General features: G+C 43.0%; 1 protein-coding gene across 4 annotated transcripts in view; it reads right to left on the bottom strand.

The window, feature by feature from the left end:
- Nucleotides 1–2,072: 2,072 nt before the first annotated feature.
- Nucleotides 2,073–15,000, bottom strand: part of cbfa2t3 (CBFA2/RUNX1 partner transcriptional co-repressor 3) — a 59,080-nt gene continuing 46,152 nt past the window's right edge. For 3 of the 4 annotated variants that reach the window (XM_060858951.1, XM_060858954.1, XM_060858953.1), the window contains exons 6-12: nt 14,605–14,885; nt 14,199–14,284; nt 12,343–12,478; nt 12,013–12,081; nt 11,281–11,334; nt 7,992–8,182; nt 2,073–7,294 (exon numbers count right to left, since the gene is read on the bottom strand). In XM_060858951.1, coding sequence (XP_060714934.1) covers nt 6,920–7,294; nt 7,992–8,182; nt 11,281–11,334; nt 12,013–12,081; nt 12,343–12,478; nt 14,199–14,284; nt 14,605–14,885 — 1,192 coding nt within the window. In that variant the 3' untranslated portion in view covers nt 2,073–6,919. The remainder of the gene's footprint in view (nt 7,295–7,991; nt 8,183–11,280; nt 11,335–12,012; nt 12,082–12,342; nt 12,479–14,198; nt 14,285–14,604; nt 14,886–15,000) is intronic. The other variant, XM_060858952.1, reaches the window with a different exon arrangement.

Below are 15,000 nucleotides of genomic sequence, written 5' to 3' on the forward strand. Positions count from 1 at the left end.
TAGATAGATAGATAGATTGATAGATAGGTGGGTGGGTGGGTTGGTGGGTAGATAGATGGGTTTGGTTGATAGATAGGTGGGTGGGTGGATGCATAGATAGATAGATAGATAGATAGGTGGGTAGGTAGATAGATAGATAGATAGATAGATAGATAGATAGATAGATAGATAGATAGATAGATAGATAGATAGATAGATAGATAGATAGATAGATAGGTGGGTGGGTGGGTTGGTGGGTAGATAGATGGGTTTGGTTGATAGATAGGTGGGTGGGTGGATGGATAGATAGATAGATAGATAGATAGATAGATAGATAGATAGATAGATAGATAGATAGATAGATAGATAGATAGATAGATAGATAGGTGGGTAGGTAGATAGATAGATAGATAGGTGGGTAGGTAGATAGATAGATAGATAGATGGGTGGGTGGATAGATAGATAGATAGGTGGGTGGGTAGATAGATAGGTGGGTGGGTGGGTGGATAGATAGATAGATAGATAGATAGATAGATAGATAGATAGATAGATAGATAGATAGATAGATAGATAGGTGGGTAGATAGATAGACAATTTTATTTATATTTATATTTATTTAATACCTTTATTATTTATTATACACTTTGCATTCAATGAGTTTAAAGTTTAAATGACAGATTTGTGGTATATTTTTGACTTCTGGTTGGTTATGTACCTACATAATAAACGGTAGATGCAGCACATATTATTATTATTTCCTGTTATATGGTGACTCCTCAATTCTGACTGGTCAGAAAGTGTTGATACATTTTTTGTATCATGCAGCTTTGACAATAATTTGTAAACTAAATCACAGATTAATAACAGCTACATATCTTATACTGTATCTATACTATATCCTTTCTTATACTGTATCTATACTATATCCTTTCTTATACTGTATCTATACTATATCCTTTCTTATACTGTATCTATACTATATCCTTTCTTATACTGTATCTATACTATATCCTTTCTTATACTGTATCTATACTATATCCTTTCTTATACTGTATCTAGGGGCACGGTGGCTTAGTGGTTAGCACGTTCGCCTCACACCTCCAGGGTCGGGGTTCGATTCCCGCCTCCACCTTGTGTGTGTGGAGTTTGCATGTTCTCCCCGTGCCTCGGGGTTTCCTCCGGGTACTCCGGTTTCCTCCCCTGGTCCAAAGACATGCATGGTAGGTTGATTGGCATCTCTGGAAAATTGTCCCTAGTGTGTGATTGTGTGAGTGAATGAGAGTGTGTGTGTGCCCTGCGATGGGTTGGCACTCTGTCCAGGGTGTATCCTGCCTTGATGCCCGATGACGCCTGAGATAGGCACAGGCTCCCCGTGACCCGAAGTAGTTCGGATAAGCGGTAGAAGATGAATGAATAAATGAATACTGTATCTATACTATATCCTTTCTTATACTGTATCTATACTATATCCTTTCTTATACTGTATCTATACTATATCCTTTCTTATACTGTATCTATACTATATCCTTTCTATAGTAATAGCTCATTCTGAATATGGTGAAGCTTTCTACAGGAGAAATGTATTTAACATTTATAAAGGATTCCCCTGTGTGCTGTAACAGTGAAGTGACACTAAAGCTATTGTTCTTTTATACGATTTATGTACTATTATTATATGATGCATAATCGTAGCTCATTAGTGGTGAGGAAGAAATGGCTGGAGATTTACAGTGTTCATTTTAAAGGTTTCGCTGAACACTGAAAAAAAAAAAAATAAAATAAAATATGGCTCCTGATCCCTGCTACATAGATCTTGCAGAGAATTATTTTTCAAGTTAAGGACATTTTATCTGTACATTAGAGTTCATTTCAGTCAGTGATTGGTAATATAACACTGCAACACTATTCAGAACAGAATAATTACCTCAACAGAGACCTAACTGAATTAAGTGGATCCTGATGAGTAAATTACAGGTTTTACCTCTCACACAAGGCCCTAGTCATTTCATTCATGTTCCTCGGTGGGTATCTGGGGACGTAACATCATGCTGAATGATCGCTCAGGAAATGAAGGACAAACCACACAAGCAATGTTTCGTATTTCGCTGTCTTTTTTAATTACACAGATACATATCTCAACACAGACAATAACCTGATTTAGAATGTTTACAGCGTCACATATCCAACGAAGCGCACAGTAAAAGGGGTAGAAGGGGCAGCAAAATGGGGGAGGAGAGCATGCAAGTAAGAAATCAAAACTTCTCCTGGCACAGTTCACTTCATCTAGAGACTGATAACAGTTTCATCACACCAACCTTTTCCTACAGAAACAACGTTCTCTTTTCTGTAACAATGTATTGCACAATACAGTAAATAACGCTTCCCTAAACATGTCAAACCAAACCTTCATCTTTAGGTATCTTTACAAAAAAGAAAAAAAAAAAAAAAGAAAAAAGTCTCTAGCTATTTTAGCACTAGGGAGATCGAGTGTCTGCTCCGGCTTTGCTAACAATAGCGTTCTCAGTCTCGTTAGTGTGTGAGGTTTACATTACAACAGGATGAGCTATGGATGTCCACTGATGAAGGGACTCTTATAGAGAGTCCAAAGAGCTTCTGATCACATGCATTTCCCCTAAAAAAAAACCATACTACCTATACCTTTTATGGATGGTATAATAAAAGTAAAAGAAAAAACTGATAGAAAAAAGCCCTCGTCGAATATCTTACTTTAACTATACATGTAATGCTAATTTGACCATGGTTTCAGATTAAGGTCTACAGAGTCTTTAGATCTACAGAGCTCATGGGTCTAGGTTTTGTTTAATTTCTGAGGGTTACGCCATCAGAAAGATTTAGCCCCGGATGTCTCCCAGCCTGGACGCCCTCGCAAATCAGTTCAGAGAAGCCATGCCTCCCGCTGCACCCAAGAAAACACACACACACACACACACACACACACACACACAAACGGTGGAAGAGTACATCAGAAGGCTCTTCCTTTTTGGTTTGACTTTGGTTGGAGAGACGATGGGACACTGATAGAGACCTCGTACGACCTAAAACGTGTGCTGAGCAGACATGCAAATCGCAGAGAAGGAGTGAAAGAGGTGTGTGTGTGTGTGTGTATATCCTCTGCCTTCATTTTGCTTGTGGTATCGGATTAAAGCTCTAGAAGATTCAAGTAGTTTACATGGCGAGAGAATGACTAAGAAGCCTCTGTCTTATCTCCAGCACGCGCTCGAGTGGCATGTTCTCTTTCTCCAGACAAGTCGCCTGATTCTAGACATGTGCCCATTTCTCATGGCGCGATACCTGCCTAAGTCTTGTCGCTATTTACACATTGTAAGGCTTTTATGTTAAAATAACCACAGTCTCCGTTCGACAAGGAGTCTTTACAGGCTTCAAACACAGCTTTGTTTAAAAAAAAAAAAACCTGTCACCCGTGCTGTCTATCATGCCGCCTATACTGGATGCCTTCTGAATATTCTGCGTGCATACAGGAATAATATAATACACAATGTATATGATAGTATATACAATATAGGCACATGTCTAGCTTGTACGTTCAGTGTGCTGTCTTGTGCTCGGAGTGTGTGTTTTTGGTTCAGGGATCTTAGTTCGCTCTAGCTCATGTTCAGAAATCTGTCATTAACCAGCATACAGAGGTGCTTTGGTCTGTTCTTTTGGATAACTATGGGACATGTTAATATGCTGAATGTTTAACTAAAACTCAACTTAAACAGCTGTGGATTCAGCTGTGTTCATACTAACCCTAACCCTAAAGTAACATATGCAGGCTGAATGTACGTTGCTTGGAGGAGATGGAGGAGGGTTTGCATGTCTGCCAGCGGCACGGCTCTCTGAGACAGGTGACATCTCACGCTCTTGGACTGGAGGTAGCTGACGAGGAAGCCGAGGAAGAACGAGCGGGGAGACAACGCGGGTCAAACGTAGCTCTGTAGTTCTGCTTCATCATACTTAAGTGGAAAAAAAGCTTTACATACGGACTGAACAGGTGACAGACTTCATATATTAATTTAGAAATAAGAAAATAGATCATTCAGTATCGAATGTACTGAAATTAAAGGAGTTGACATCAAAAAGAGCGCTAAATAGGAACACTAAGCAGGAAACCTTCAAGTTTGGTCCGTGTTAGAGGTATGACATGTGGACAGGACGTCTGAGTGCACAAAATGTTTCTGCCTGTGTTTGGAGTGCATTTAATAAACCCACAATTCGTTCATCGTGACAGACTTCGCTTAGACCTTAAAGGCTTTTTCTCATTTTGGGCATATCTATTGTCTTTCGTTATATGACCCATCGTTAATAACAACTTAAACCTCACTTAAATCTGCTTCGATGTGTTTCTAGGACTCCAGCATCTGGAGAAAAAACCATAGCAGTGTACCGCACTATAGACAAGAGACAAAAAAAAAGTGTTAGCTTGAGTCTGGTGTCAGATTTTTAGACCATGACTATGCCGGAGGTTAGTTCAGTGACAAAGCGTGCGCCATTTATACAGTTACACTGAAATCATCAGCATGACGGTTAACAAGGTGGTGCTCATGAACTCACGCTTCCTTCGAATCGCGCCGCTTCTCTTTCAGACGTCTGGCAATAAACTGTACAAGCAGTGATGAGTCAGTCACTGACTCTGACATTCGCCTCCCCCGTTTCACCTGCTGAAGTCCTGATTTTTCCAGAGGCAGCAAATTTACAAGCTGTTTCTTCGATTGCCACGATAACGATCGGTAAAATATTGTGGTGATGAAGTACGGATCAAACCGAGTACGAGTGCCTTCCTTTTTTTGACCCACGGACGCCTGGGGCGCCAGGACTCGCTGTCGTCTACATCTACAGATTACACAATATACAGAGTAAAACGGACGGTTTTAAAAAAAAAAAAAAAAAAAACCCCGCATGGGTCTGAATGAGTAATTACAATTGCTTTGATTGGCAAAGGAACAGAACTGAGAAATGATTTGTAGACATTATACTTTCTGTTATTTGGCAAACACATTTTTTTTGGACCTCTTACTTTTTAAATACTATATACATTCACATTAAGTTACGGTTGTTATTTTAAATAGATTTATATGTAGATTTATTTTATAAGGTACCCTAAGGGTGGTTTCTGAGGTTCCGTTCAGTAGCTGAATTCTCTTCTCATATTGCACCTCCGTCCTCTCGCTGTCTCAAAACACGAGCGATTAGAAAATACATGAGGAGTTTCTACTCTATACATTTCTCCCTTCAAAACGTCTTTACGTGTCCGGCCCAAACTGAGAACAAGACCAAGAAAGAAAAACAATCAAATTAAAAAGTCACAGCACAAGGAGACGTCAGAGACAAAGACATCGAGAACCAGAAAGAAGCATTATCTACACGTTTGATCCCTTCTCGGATATCCGCTCAGAGGGGAACGAGACAGAGGGACAAAGTAGTTAGGAGGTAGAGAGAAAAAAAAAAAAGAAAGAGAGAGATAGAGAGAGATATACTGTATAGAAGAGAAATCAAGTCCACACCGCTTTTTATGAGACAGGTTTTTTTTTTCTTTTTTTTCTTTTCTTTTCTTTTTTTTTTCTTTTTTTTTTTAAGCAGTCTGCTCTTCATGCTTTGGAAAAGGAAGGAGAGTGAAAATTACAGCTCACTGTAAAACTGGGAGAGTTTTAGAAAAAAGAAAAAAAAACAATGCAAAAAAAAACAAAAAAAAACGGAGAATTGCTTCAAAAGGCTCGTCCTTGGAGTGCAATCCTTGCACAGACGTTTTCAGTTCTTTAAGAGGGTTTTGTGGGGTTTTTTTTTTTTTTGGCTTTTTTTGGTGCCAATTTTCTTTCGAGGCCAAGAGCGCATTCATTTCCATGCATCTTGTTTGGTCCACTCGTCCTTGCTTTCTCTCTCTCTCTCCGCCTGTATGTCTTTTTGCTTTGAGCAGAGGCGGATAGCGTGTCACTTCACCGTGTTCCTTGGGGTTAGAGCAGGGGATTGTGGGTAACTGAGCCAGGAAGGGGATGGGATGGAGGAAGGGGATGGGATGGAGGGAGTGGGTGGGTGGGGGGCACAGTGAGAGGATTGAGGCAGGGATTGAATTTGTTTCTTTTTTCCTTGCTGCCTCTCGACAAGAAACCAGACTTGGGTTTGAGGAGGTTTTGCTTCGTTCGCGTTTGGTTATAAGACGAGTGCGTCTCCGTGAAACTTTGGCAGTGTATTAAAAAGGTTTGGATCATGTATTTTTTTTTCATTTGGGTTCGCATCAGAACAGAGAGGTGAGTCCGGTGTAGGGTTTTTCTTGGCTCGCTAGCAAGGTAGTTATCAGGTCTATTCTTTTTATTATTATTATTATTATTATTATTATTATTATTAGCATCATTATTTTTGGATTTTCTTGTTAAAGCCAAAAACAAACCGGTGAAAGAAGATCGTTCATGGTTTGAGGAACGGAGTGCTGGGATGGGAGGTCTGGGAAGTCTGTCGACCCTCCGTACAAACCCAGACAGGAGGAGAAATTTGCGTATGTTAGACCAACAAAAGGAATCTAACTCCTATTCAAGCTTCTCTAAAAAGTCCCATTGCTCTCTGTGGAAGAGAACGGAGTGTGTGAGGTGTGAACTGCCTCCATGCGTACTGAGCTGACCGTATATATACAGGGCTTAAATTATTCGTAAAGCCAAGCTCGAATTGATTTCTTGCTGCCTTATTTCGTATAAGACGCGGTTTAAATGGCCGATTACGTCCTTGGTAAATCGAACCCTTTCAAATTTTAATAAATATAGAGCTAGGGTTAAATGAGAGCTCCAGGTAGTTGAGAAGAAGTGAGAAACTCGTAAAGGTGGGAAGAAGTGCGAGGATTCGTGGTGAACATATCTCATCTTCTTTTGGGTGCAGGTGCAGCAGCAGCGTTAGCGGTAGCGGGGAGCGTGCCCAGACTGGGGGTCAGAGGTCAGCGGGAAGAGGAATCCAGCAGGGCAGGGGTGGCCGGGGTGGTGGAACGTGACACACTGCTGGAGCTGGAGCTGCTGTCTTTGGGGCTTCCTCCACCGCCGGCCGGCCCGACCAGAGACAGAGGGCCCGGGGCGGTGCTGTCCGAGTGTGTGGGCGGAGCGCTGTTAGAGGATGAGGAAGAAGAAGAAGAGGACGACAACGAGGAAGGAGTTCCCAGAGGAACGCTGGCACCTCCAGGAAGCCCCTGCAGCGTCTGGCCGCACACGTGGTGGTGCTTCTCCCAGTCCTTGTGCTGGCAGAAGGAGCCGCAGTACCGCGCCGTGTTGCAGCCGCTGCACGTCTCGCTCGCCTTGCGTCCGCAGTTCCAGCAGCTCTGTGATAACGGGGGAGAGAAATATATTAGTAAAGCACATAGACACGTATACTACTGCAGTAACAGCTCTGTCTTTCCCAAAGTAGCCACAAGAGGCTGAGTTCATGTTTGACTTGTGCTGTAAAGTTAATACGATACAAAACATTTCACATGTTTCTGAAAGTTTATAATCAGAAGGACAATAATAACAAAGACAAATATATATAATGATATCTTTGCCTAATGCATAATATTTCCCTAGCTGGAGTAAGTGTACGCTGTAATGACAAGATCTCTGCTCCGAGAATGAATTCATTTGTTTAACATAAATCTAAACTAAAATGCTTTTATCTTTCATTGTCGCAGCATTTGTATCCTCAGAAGGAGGAGATAAAGAGGAGGAGTGGCAGACTCTCAGAGATTGAGAGGAATGAAGTGAGCGTGTGATGAAGTGCGTCTCTGTGAGTGTTGGATGCCTTCTTCATCTAACACATACTTACAGAGGCTCTCTTCATCACACACGAGTGTAGGAGCTATTTCCAGGACAGTGGAGAGTGTGAGTGGTCATGCTGTGTGAAGTGGGTGCAGGTAGAGATGATACGCAGGCAGAAAGTACCCCGGTGAGGTCCAGCTGATTGTGTGTGTGTGTGTGTGTGTGTGAGGTGTTTGTGTGTGAGACAGAGAGAGAGAGAGAGAGAGAGAGGGTGAGGAGACACACCTCACTGGAGTCCTCTTGCTGGTTGATGACGGACAGGGCGTCCTCTGAGGCTTGTCTCTTGGCCTCCGCTAATGCTCTCTCCATCTTGGAGCGTTCGGCTGAGATCATCTCGTGAGCTTTCCTCTCTGCGTCAGACACAGCCTTCTGCAGCTCTGACATGGCCTGTCTTTTCACCTCGTTCACTGCCTCCTCTGAGATAGAAGGAGTAAAAGATAGACAGAAAAAGACAGATTAGCCCCTGTAGATATCTCCTCCTGTCCTCACATCCTCTTATTGAGGCCATATTAGCTCTCGGCTTGTTTTATCGTTCCGAACAGGTGTACATCATCCAAGATTTAAAACGTTCTGTCAGAAAAAGTCGCCTGAAATAATTAATCAGTGACAACACTGACAACAGCAGATGTTTCAAACTCACTCTCTCTGATACCAAACCTGTCTATTAACTGAATTTACTTTGGTGACTGATTTCTCCCTCTGAGGGCTGAGAGGGAACTCCCACATCACATCAGACCTAGCAGTGAGGATGCGGTGCGCTCCGGCGTCTTCTGTTCTACAAAACGCCATTGTGTGTGTGTGTGTGTGTGTGAGTGAGTGGTGCGTGTGTGAGGTTTTTTTTTTAGGACAGGCAGGTGCGTTTGGATGCGGTTGAAAATAGAAGCCTGGCTCATTAGGGGCGAGCGCATCACTGTTCATGGCCGTGATAATCGCTCTCCTGCTCCCCAGCCGCTCCTCATTTACACACGCTAGGTCTTATTTTAGCTCGGAGAGAAACGACCTGGCGCGTAGGATGCGTTATGCTGGACGGCTGTGAAGGAGTGTTTGGAAAGTGTGTTATGAGGGTTTGCTTCTTTAATGCAGTCACTAAACACACATACCGACGTTTCTGGACTAGAAGATGCACTTATTTGCCCTCGAGCAGGTGCAAGATTAGCATAATTGTAACCTGCCTCTTTTGTACAGTAGGTCTGCTGTTCCAGCTGTTACTTGCAAATTCATCTAATCTTATTCATTCTGGCTAATAGATCAGAAGACATCAGCTTAATGCGAACAGGTCGGTCCGGTGCGGGCCGTTTAGCCAGTCAGGTGAGACATGTGTTTTTAAAAAATTGCTTCCAAACATTGTACATCATAACAACCATCTTTTTTTTTTTTTTTGCTTTTATTAGTTTGATGATTGAATATAAAAGAATTCACACTTTCTAGGTTTCCTGCTAAAACCAGCTAACGGACATGAGATTAAGCAAACGAGCTAACCAAGTGGACAGCTGATGCCCATTAGGATTAAATAAAACAGATTCAGGAACCTCTTCAGTCTATTTTTGGGTCATTTAAACCTTTCTGTCATGCATTTTACATCCAGTGACTACGATAGATTTTTATTGTTAAATGTGATCTAGTTTTCTGTAGTGCTTTTAAAACTCCAGTACTGTCCCGGGTCAATTAGCAACAATTAGAACAGTAGCAAAGGGTCGAAGTGTGAACCTAACACAAGGGTTAAGCTTTAAAGCAACATGGGATACATGGACAAAATCTAAAATAATTAATAATAATTAAAAAGATGTCTATCGTTGCTCGATGTTGTCCGTCCAACCTGCAATCAAGCCTACAGAACATCTGCTGTATACATTACATACGTACAGTCAGGTGACATGTACAAATGTTAATAAAGGAGTGAAAAAAAAACTACAAGTGAAGACGGATACAATTATGTAATTAACACCCTACCCTGGCTCAGTGGCATGTAGCAAAGATGCTGATTGGTCCCTCAATTTTGGATCAAGTGACACTAAAAGAGGGTTAATTGTGAGGTATAAAGACAGTTCGTCCAGCTGTGTCTCAATAAGAACGGTGAGTAAAGTGGTGTGTATATACACAGGTACAGTATGTGTGTGCTGTGCTCATACACACTAGTCTAATTATACATACATCATATCCCAGTCAATATCCTGCCCCTAGGATTGAGACTGATTTTAACACACTGTGTGTGTGTGTGTGTGTGCGTGCGCGTTTGTGTGTCTGTGTATGCGTGTGTGTATGCATGTTTGTGTATGCCTGTGTGTTTGTGTGTTTGTGCATATGCGTGTTTGTATGCGTGTGTGTGTATACCTGTGCATTTGTGTGTCTGTGTATGCGTGTGTTTGTGTGAGTGCATATGCGTGTGTGTATGCGTGTGTGATTTTGTGTTTCTGTGTATGCGTGTGTGTTTGCATGTGTGTGTGTATGCCTGTGTGTTTGTTTGTGTGTGCATATGCGTGTTTGTATGCGTGTGTGTGTATACCTGTGCATTTGTGTGTCTGTGTATGCGTCTGTGTTTGCGTGTATGTGTGTATGCGTGTGTATGCCTGCGTGTATGTGTGTATGTGTGTGTGTGTGCATATGCGTGTGTGTATGCATATATGTGTGTGTGCATGTGTGTGTGTTTGTATGTGTGCTTGTGTGTGTGTTTGTATGTGTGTGTGTGGGTGTGTTTGTATGTGTGTGTGTGTGTGGGTGTGCCACATCTGCCTCAGCTGGAGAGCTACTTATTATTCTGTTCGTCCTCTCCACACCTTCACACGCACATCTCTCCATTTTTCATCCAGTCTCTACCTTCATCTTTCTTTCTTTCTTTCTTTCTTTCTTTCTTTCTTTCTTTCTTTCTTTCTTTCTTTTAACCTACTCTCTTTTATAGAGAACCGTGATACTGAGTTATACGACTCAGCACATGCGCCACCAAGATTAGTTTGCAGGTTTAATTCTTTTTTTTTTTATTTTATTTTATTTTATCAAGGAGAGTCCGGAGTAAATGCAGCAATTAGCAGGTAACAGAAAATCGGCGAGTTTTAAAGTTTTAATCCCACTAGTATCGTGAAGGGATCATTTTTCTGTCGTTCTCTGACAGGTTCATCCTTTACTGTACTGGCCCTGATTCACTTAACAGAGTATAAATGTCAGTGTATTATTATACATGTTATGTAATATTCTGTAGTGTAGTATTGCACCTCACACTGTGGCACAGGTTTGAATCCTACTTTTTACAAACACAATTGATGACACCTCTTGTTTCTTGGGTGTCTATGATGTCATATATCTTACTAGAGTAGTCTCAGTCTCGCCGTTATAAGAGATAAGGGGTGTTTATAACAAATACATTCCCTTTGAAAGAAAAAAAATTAATTGATTACAAATGGCTAGTCACACACTCACATTCATACACACACACACACACACACACACACACACACACACACACACGTTTATAGCCTAGCGGTAGGCAGTAGGCCGGCAGGTTCTGGGTGTTCTTACTCACCCTGTTTGTTGTGCAGTTGCTTTATTGCAGGAGAGAGCGGGATGCTGGGGGCACCTGCGTGAAAAACAACTGCAATTAAAAGGGCTTTGGAAAACAGTGCAAATGCAGCACACAGATCTGCAGGTCTGCAGCAGCAGCGACCCATTTCCCAGACACCGATTTTCAGCAGCTGCGGCCTTCGTGTGGTGTAAGTGCATCTTTTTAAGCTGATTCCTAAATGTAGTATGTATCACCAAACTCCTGTGGGCTTCTATGTCACTCTAAAATGAATAAAACCTACCTCCATTTCTGCCTGATGCTGTATTGACGAGGACGGGGAGCGAGCTGGAGCGAGGATCACGATCAGCGGTATAAAAGATTAACTCTAGGGATGAAATCCAACAACACGTTTTGCTGATTCCTGTTCGCTTTCATTTACACCGATCGTTACTCTCAATGCCACAGCTGCTACTCTGAAAAGCAGGAGAGCTATGACTCCTTCCTCTCATCTACCCAGCTACCCGTCCTTTCATTCCTTCTGTCCTCAAACTTCCCTCGTCCCCTGTGGCTGCTGCTCCACGGTGCTGCATTTCCACTGCACTTTTAACTGCAGTCGTCTTTCACAGCCGGGACAGATGGAGAGCACTCAGCCCTAATGATACCCAGAATCCTCTGCTCTCCCAGCCCTGGCCTTAAGTGTGTGTGAGTGAAAGTGTGAGAGCAGATCAGTCTGTTCGGGTGCGAGACTCTTACCTGCCTTCCTCCAGATCTCTTCAGGTAGGTAGCCGGACGGAGGTCGATGAAGGAAGTCTCGATGAATGTCTGTTAAACAGAGCAAGACTTAGGATTTAAGATTTAAGATTTTGCTTCATTTTAAGACTTCTTCATAACTCCAGTGTCAAACTTAAGAAAAACATGTCATGCATAATACATCTAACAGCACTGGCACGTTTATATCATTTTATTGTACACATTGATATGAAATAAAAAATGTCTGCGAGCTCTTTTAAAAGCTAAACCATCATCATAAAGCTGCTCTGAAACGTCACCATAAAGAAAAGTTAAATGGAGATGAACTCCAACCTTTCTTCATATCCTCCACGTCACTGTAGCGCCGGATCCAGTGGTTCATCTCCTCACGGTCGGCTTCCTGACAGCGGCGCAGCACGGTCAGAGAGCGTCTCGTCTTCTCCACCATGTCCATAATGCAGTTCAGCAACTGAGAGAATAAGAGAGAATCACACACACACACACACACACACAGAATATTATTATACGTCTACGGTAACAATTTTTATATCCGTCTTATTAGACTTCTTATTGTAGAGCTGTGAAATCTAAAACAATTAATAAAACAAGACATAATCAAACATATGGTTGAAATATACAGTAGTAACGAGGAATGAGCTAAACCAACTAATATCACAGCTGAATAAACTCAATTACTTGAAAACACAAAAAATCATGCCGAGTAGTAAAATATGATTGATTGTGCATTTGCATGCTGAAGGAAACTGAAGTGAGACTGAAAGAGAGAGAGGTGTATTTATGACTGATCAGAGGAGCACCTGTAGCTATTGGGATGATGTGCTGTAAAAACTTCCTGCTGTGTGTGTGTGTGTGTGTGTGTGTGTGATAGCAGCGCAGGCACAAGGCTTTTAGTTCAGAGCGACACAGTGTTTGTGAAACCCATTAGAGCTGTCCAGGTGCGACCCTAAGTGCTTTGTAGGATGTGTGCATCTGCTCAAATGTGTTTGTGATTGTGTGTGTGTGTGTGTGTGTGTGTGTGTGTGTAAGAGAGAGAAAGAGAGACAGTGGTGCTGTGAGTGTTTTAGTGGATAAACACAACAGAGCCGTAACAATAGTGCTGGAACAGCTGTGCGACCAATGAGAGGGGCCAAACCGATTCATCCTGCCCTCTCACTCCCACATCTCACTCTCTTTCCATATCTCTGTCGCTCTCTTCCTTTTTTCTGTCTCCCTCCGTCCCAGAGGTCTACTCATCTATCAGTCTGTCTCCACCTTCTTCCTCTGCTATACCCAGTCTGCATGCATCTACATACAGTACGACTCCCTCGTTTTTCTCCATCCCTCCACCTACCCTCTTTATTCCGTCTGTCCTGTCCTTTGTCACATGTCCGCTCTCATCTACTCGCCCATCCTTTCTTCCTTTTTACTTTTTTCTTCACTGCTCCACCCACCCTTTCTTCTTCTGCATGCTGCACTCATTCACTTTCTCTTCGTGTCTTCCAACTGACCAGACTAAACTTTATTTGGAATTGACACCTGTTTGTTTTAATTTGAGCAATTTTTGTTGCTCGTACTGCCCCCCCTCGTACTGGCCCCCCACCCCCCACCCCCAATCTGTCTCACCCCACTGGTCTCACTCTACTGCAGTCTCCATTCCTAATTTTTGTTCTTCTACCTTCATTCCTATTCCCTAACCACTCTGTCTTCTTCCATTACTGTTCCTACGTTCCCCCATGTGTGTGTGTGTGTGTGTGTGTGTATGAATGCTTTCTCTCGCTACCTCTCTCTCTGTGTGCATGTGTGTGTGGCTATATTTATTTTCAGTGGAGTGTCTAATTTGGCCGAGACCCAGCACAGGCCGGTTGCTCTCCGTAACTGCAGCCCGTGTCTCAGCTGCTCAGCCCAGCTGGATCTCCTCCGTTGGGTCCTTCATTCCATCTGTGCCCCTTTTTTAACTTGCGCTCTATATTTGTGTGTGTGATTTCGTGTGTGTGTGATTTTGTGCATTCACATAAGTGTGTGAGACTGAAAGTCTGCGAAGACATTCTTAACTCAGTCATCACACAATCTCAGCTGCTTTCGGATCTACCTGTACACACACACACACACACACACTCACACACACACATTCGCCCTCGTACCCAACAGAGCTACCAGGTGTGTGAACATGAACCGATACGCAGACGTACGTTATCCAGGTGCTTCCACTCCTCAGCCCACTCACGGTCGGTGAGCCGGTGATCGATGACCTCCTCCTGACGCGCGCCATGAACAGCTGCAACACACACACACCTGAGTGAGCATGTGGATCAGAGAAACTGCAGCCCTAACTAAATCAGCTCTCCTGGTTCTGCAGACGACAGCTGCTTCCCAGATATACCTGAAGCATCATTTTGGCTCAAGCCCACCTACAGAACATGATGTCATGATCGAAACAGTTAAAGCCTGATTACACAATACACTAGCTTTAGGTGGTTAAGCCTGTCATAGCATTGCATCGCGACTCATGATCTCTCAGGTAATGAAGTAAGCTACTGACTTCTGAAGTCATAAATGGTGGGAAATACTGCATCTCTGTTTGTCTGTGTGTCTGACCTGTCTGGCGGTGACGTTCGCGAGAGTCCCTGTGCTCGCCGTGTCTGTAGGCGTCTCTGTAGTGGTGAGCCATGGCCATGTCCTCCAGGCGGTACTGCTGTGGGCCGGGGGCACTCGGGTGGGCCAGGCCATTGGGAGGGTGAGTGGGCAGGCCGTTAGGAGGACCGTGGGCTGCGATGCCGCTGCTTGGACTGAAGCGCTGGCTTGGGCTGACTGTACACGGCCGCTTGGCAATATGCTCAGTGTGCAAGGCATCCCTCTCGCTTCCTGCCTCTTTGGTCCTGCACAAAGCCAGACACAGAAGATTAAACTCAAAACTCAGTGATCCAAATTTAACCTCATAAGAGCCGACATGGTGATATGAATGAGATTTCACCTTCTAGAAACTTCCCACTT

This window comes from Tachysurus vachellii, chromosome 23, assembly GCF_030014155.1.
Source record: "Tachysurus vachellii isolate PV-2020 chromosome 23, HZAU_Pvac_v1, whole genome shotgun sequence".
In the NCBI taxonomy this organism is placed as follows: Eukaryota; Metazoa; Chordata; class Actinopteri; order Siluriformes; family Bagridae; genus Tachysurus; species Tachysurus vachellii.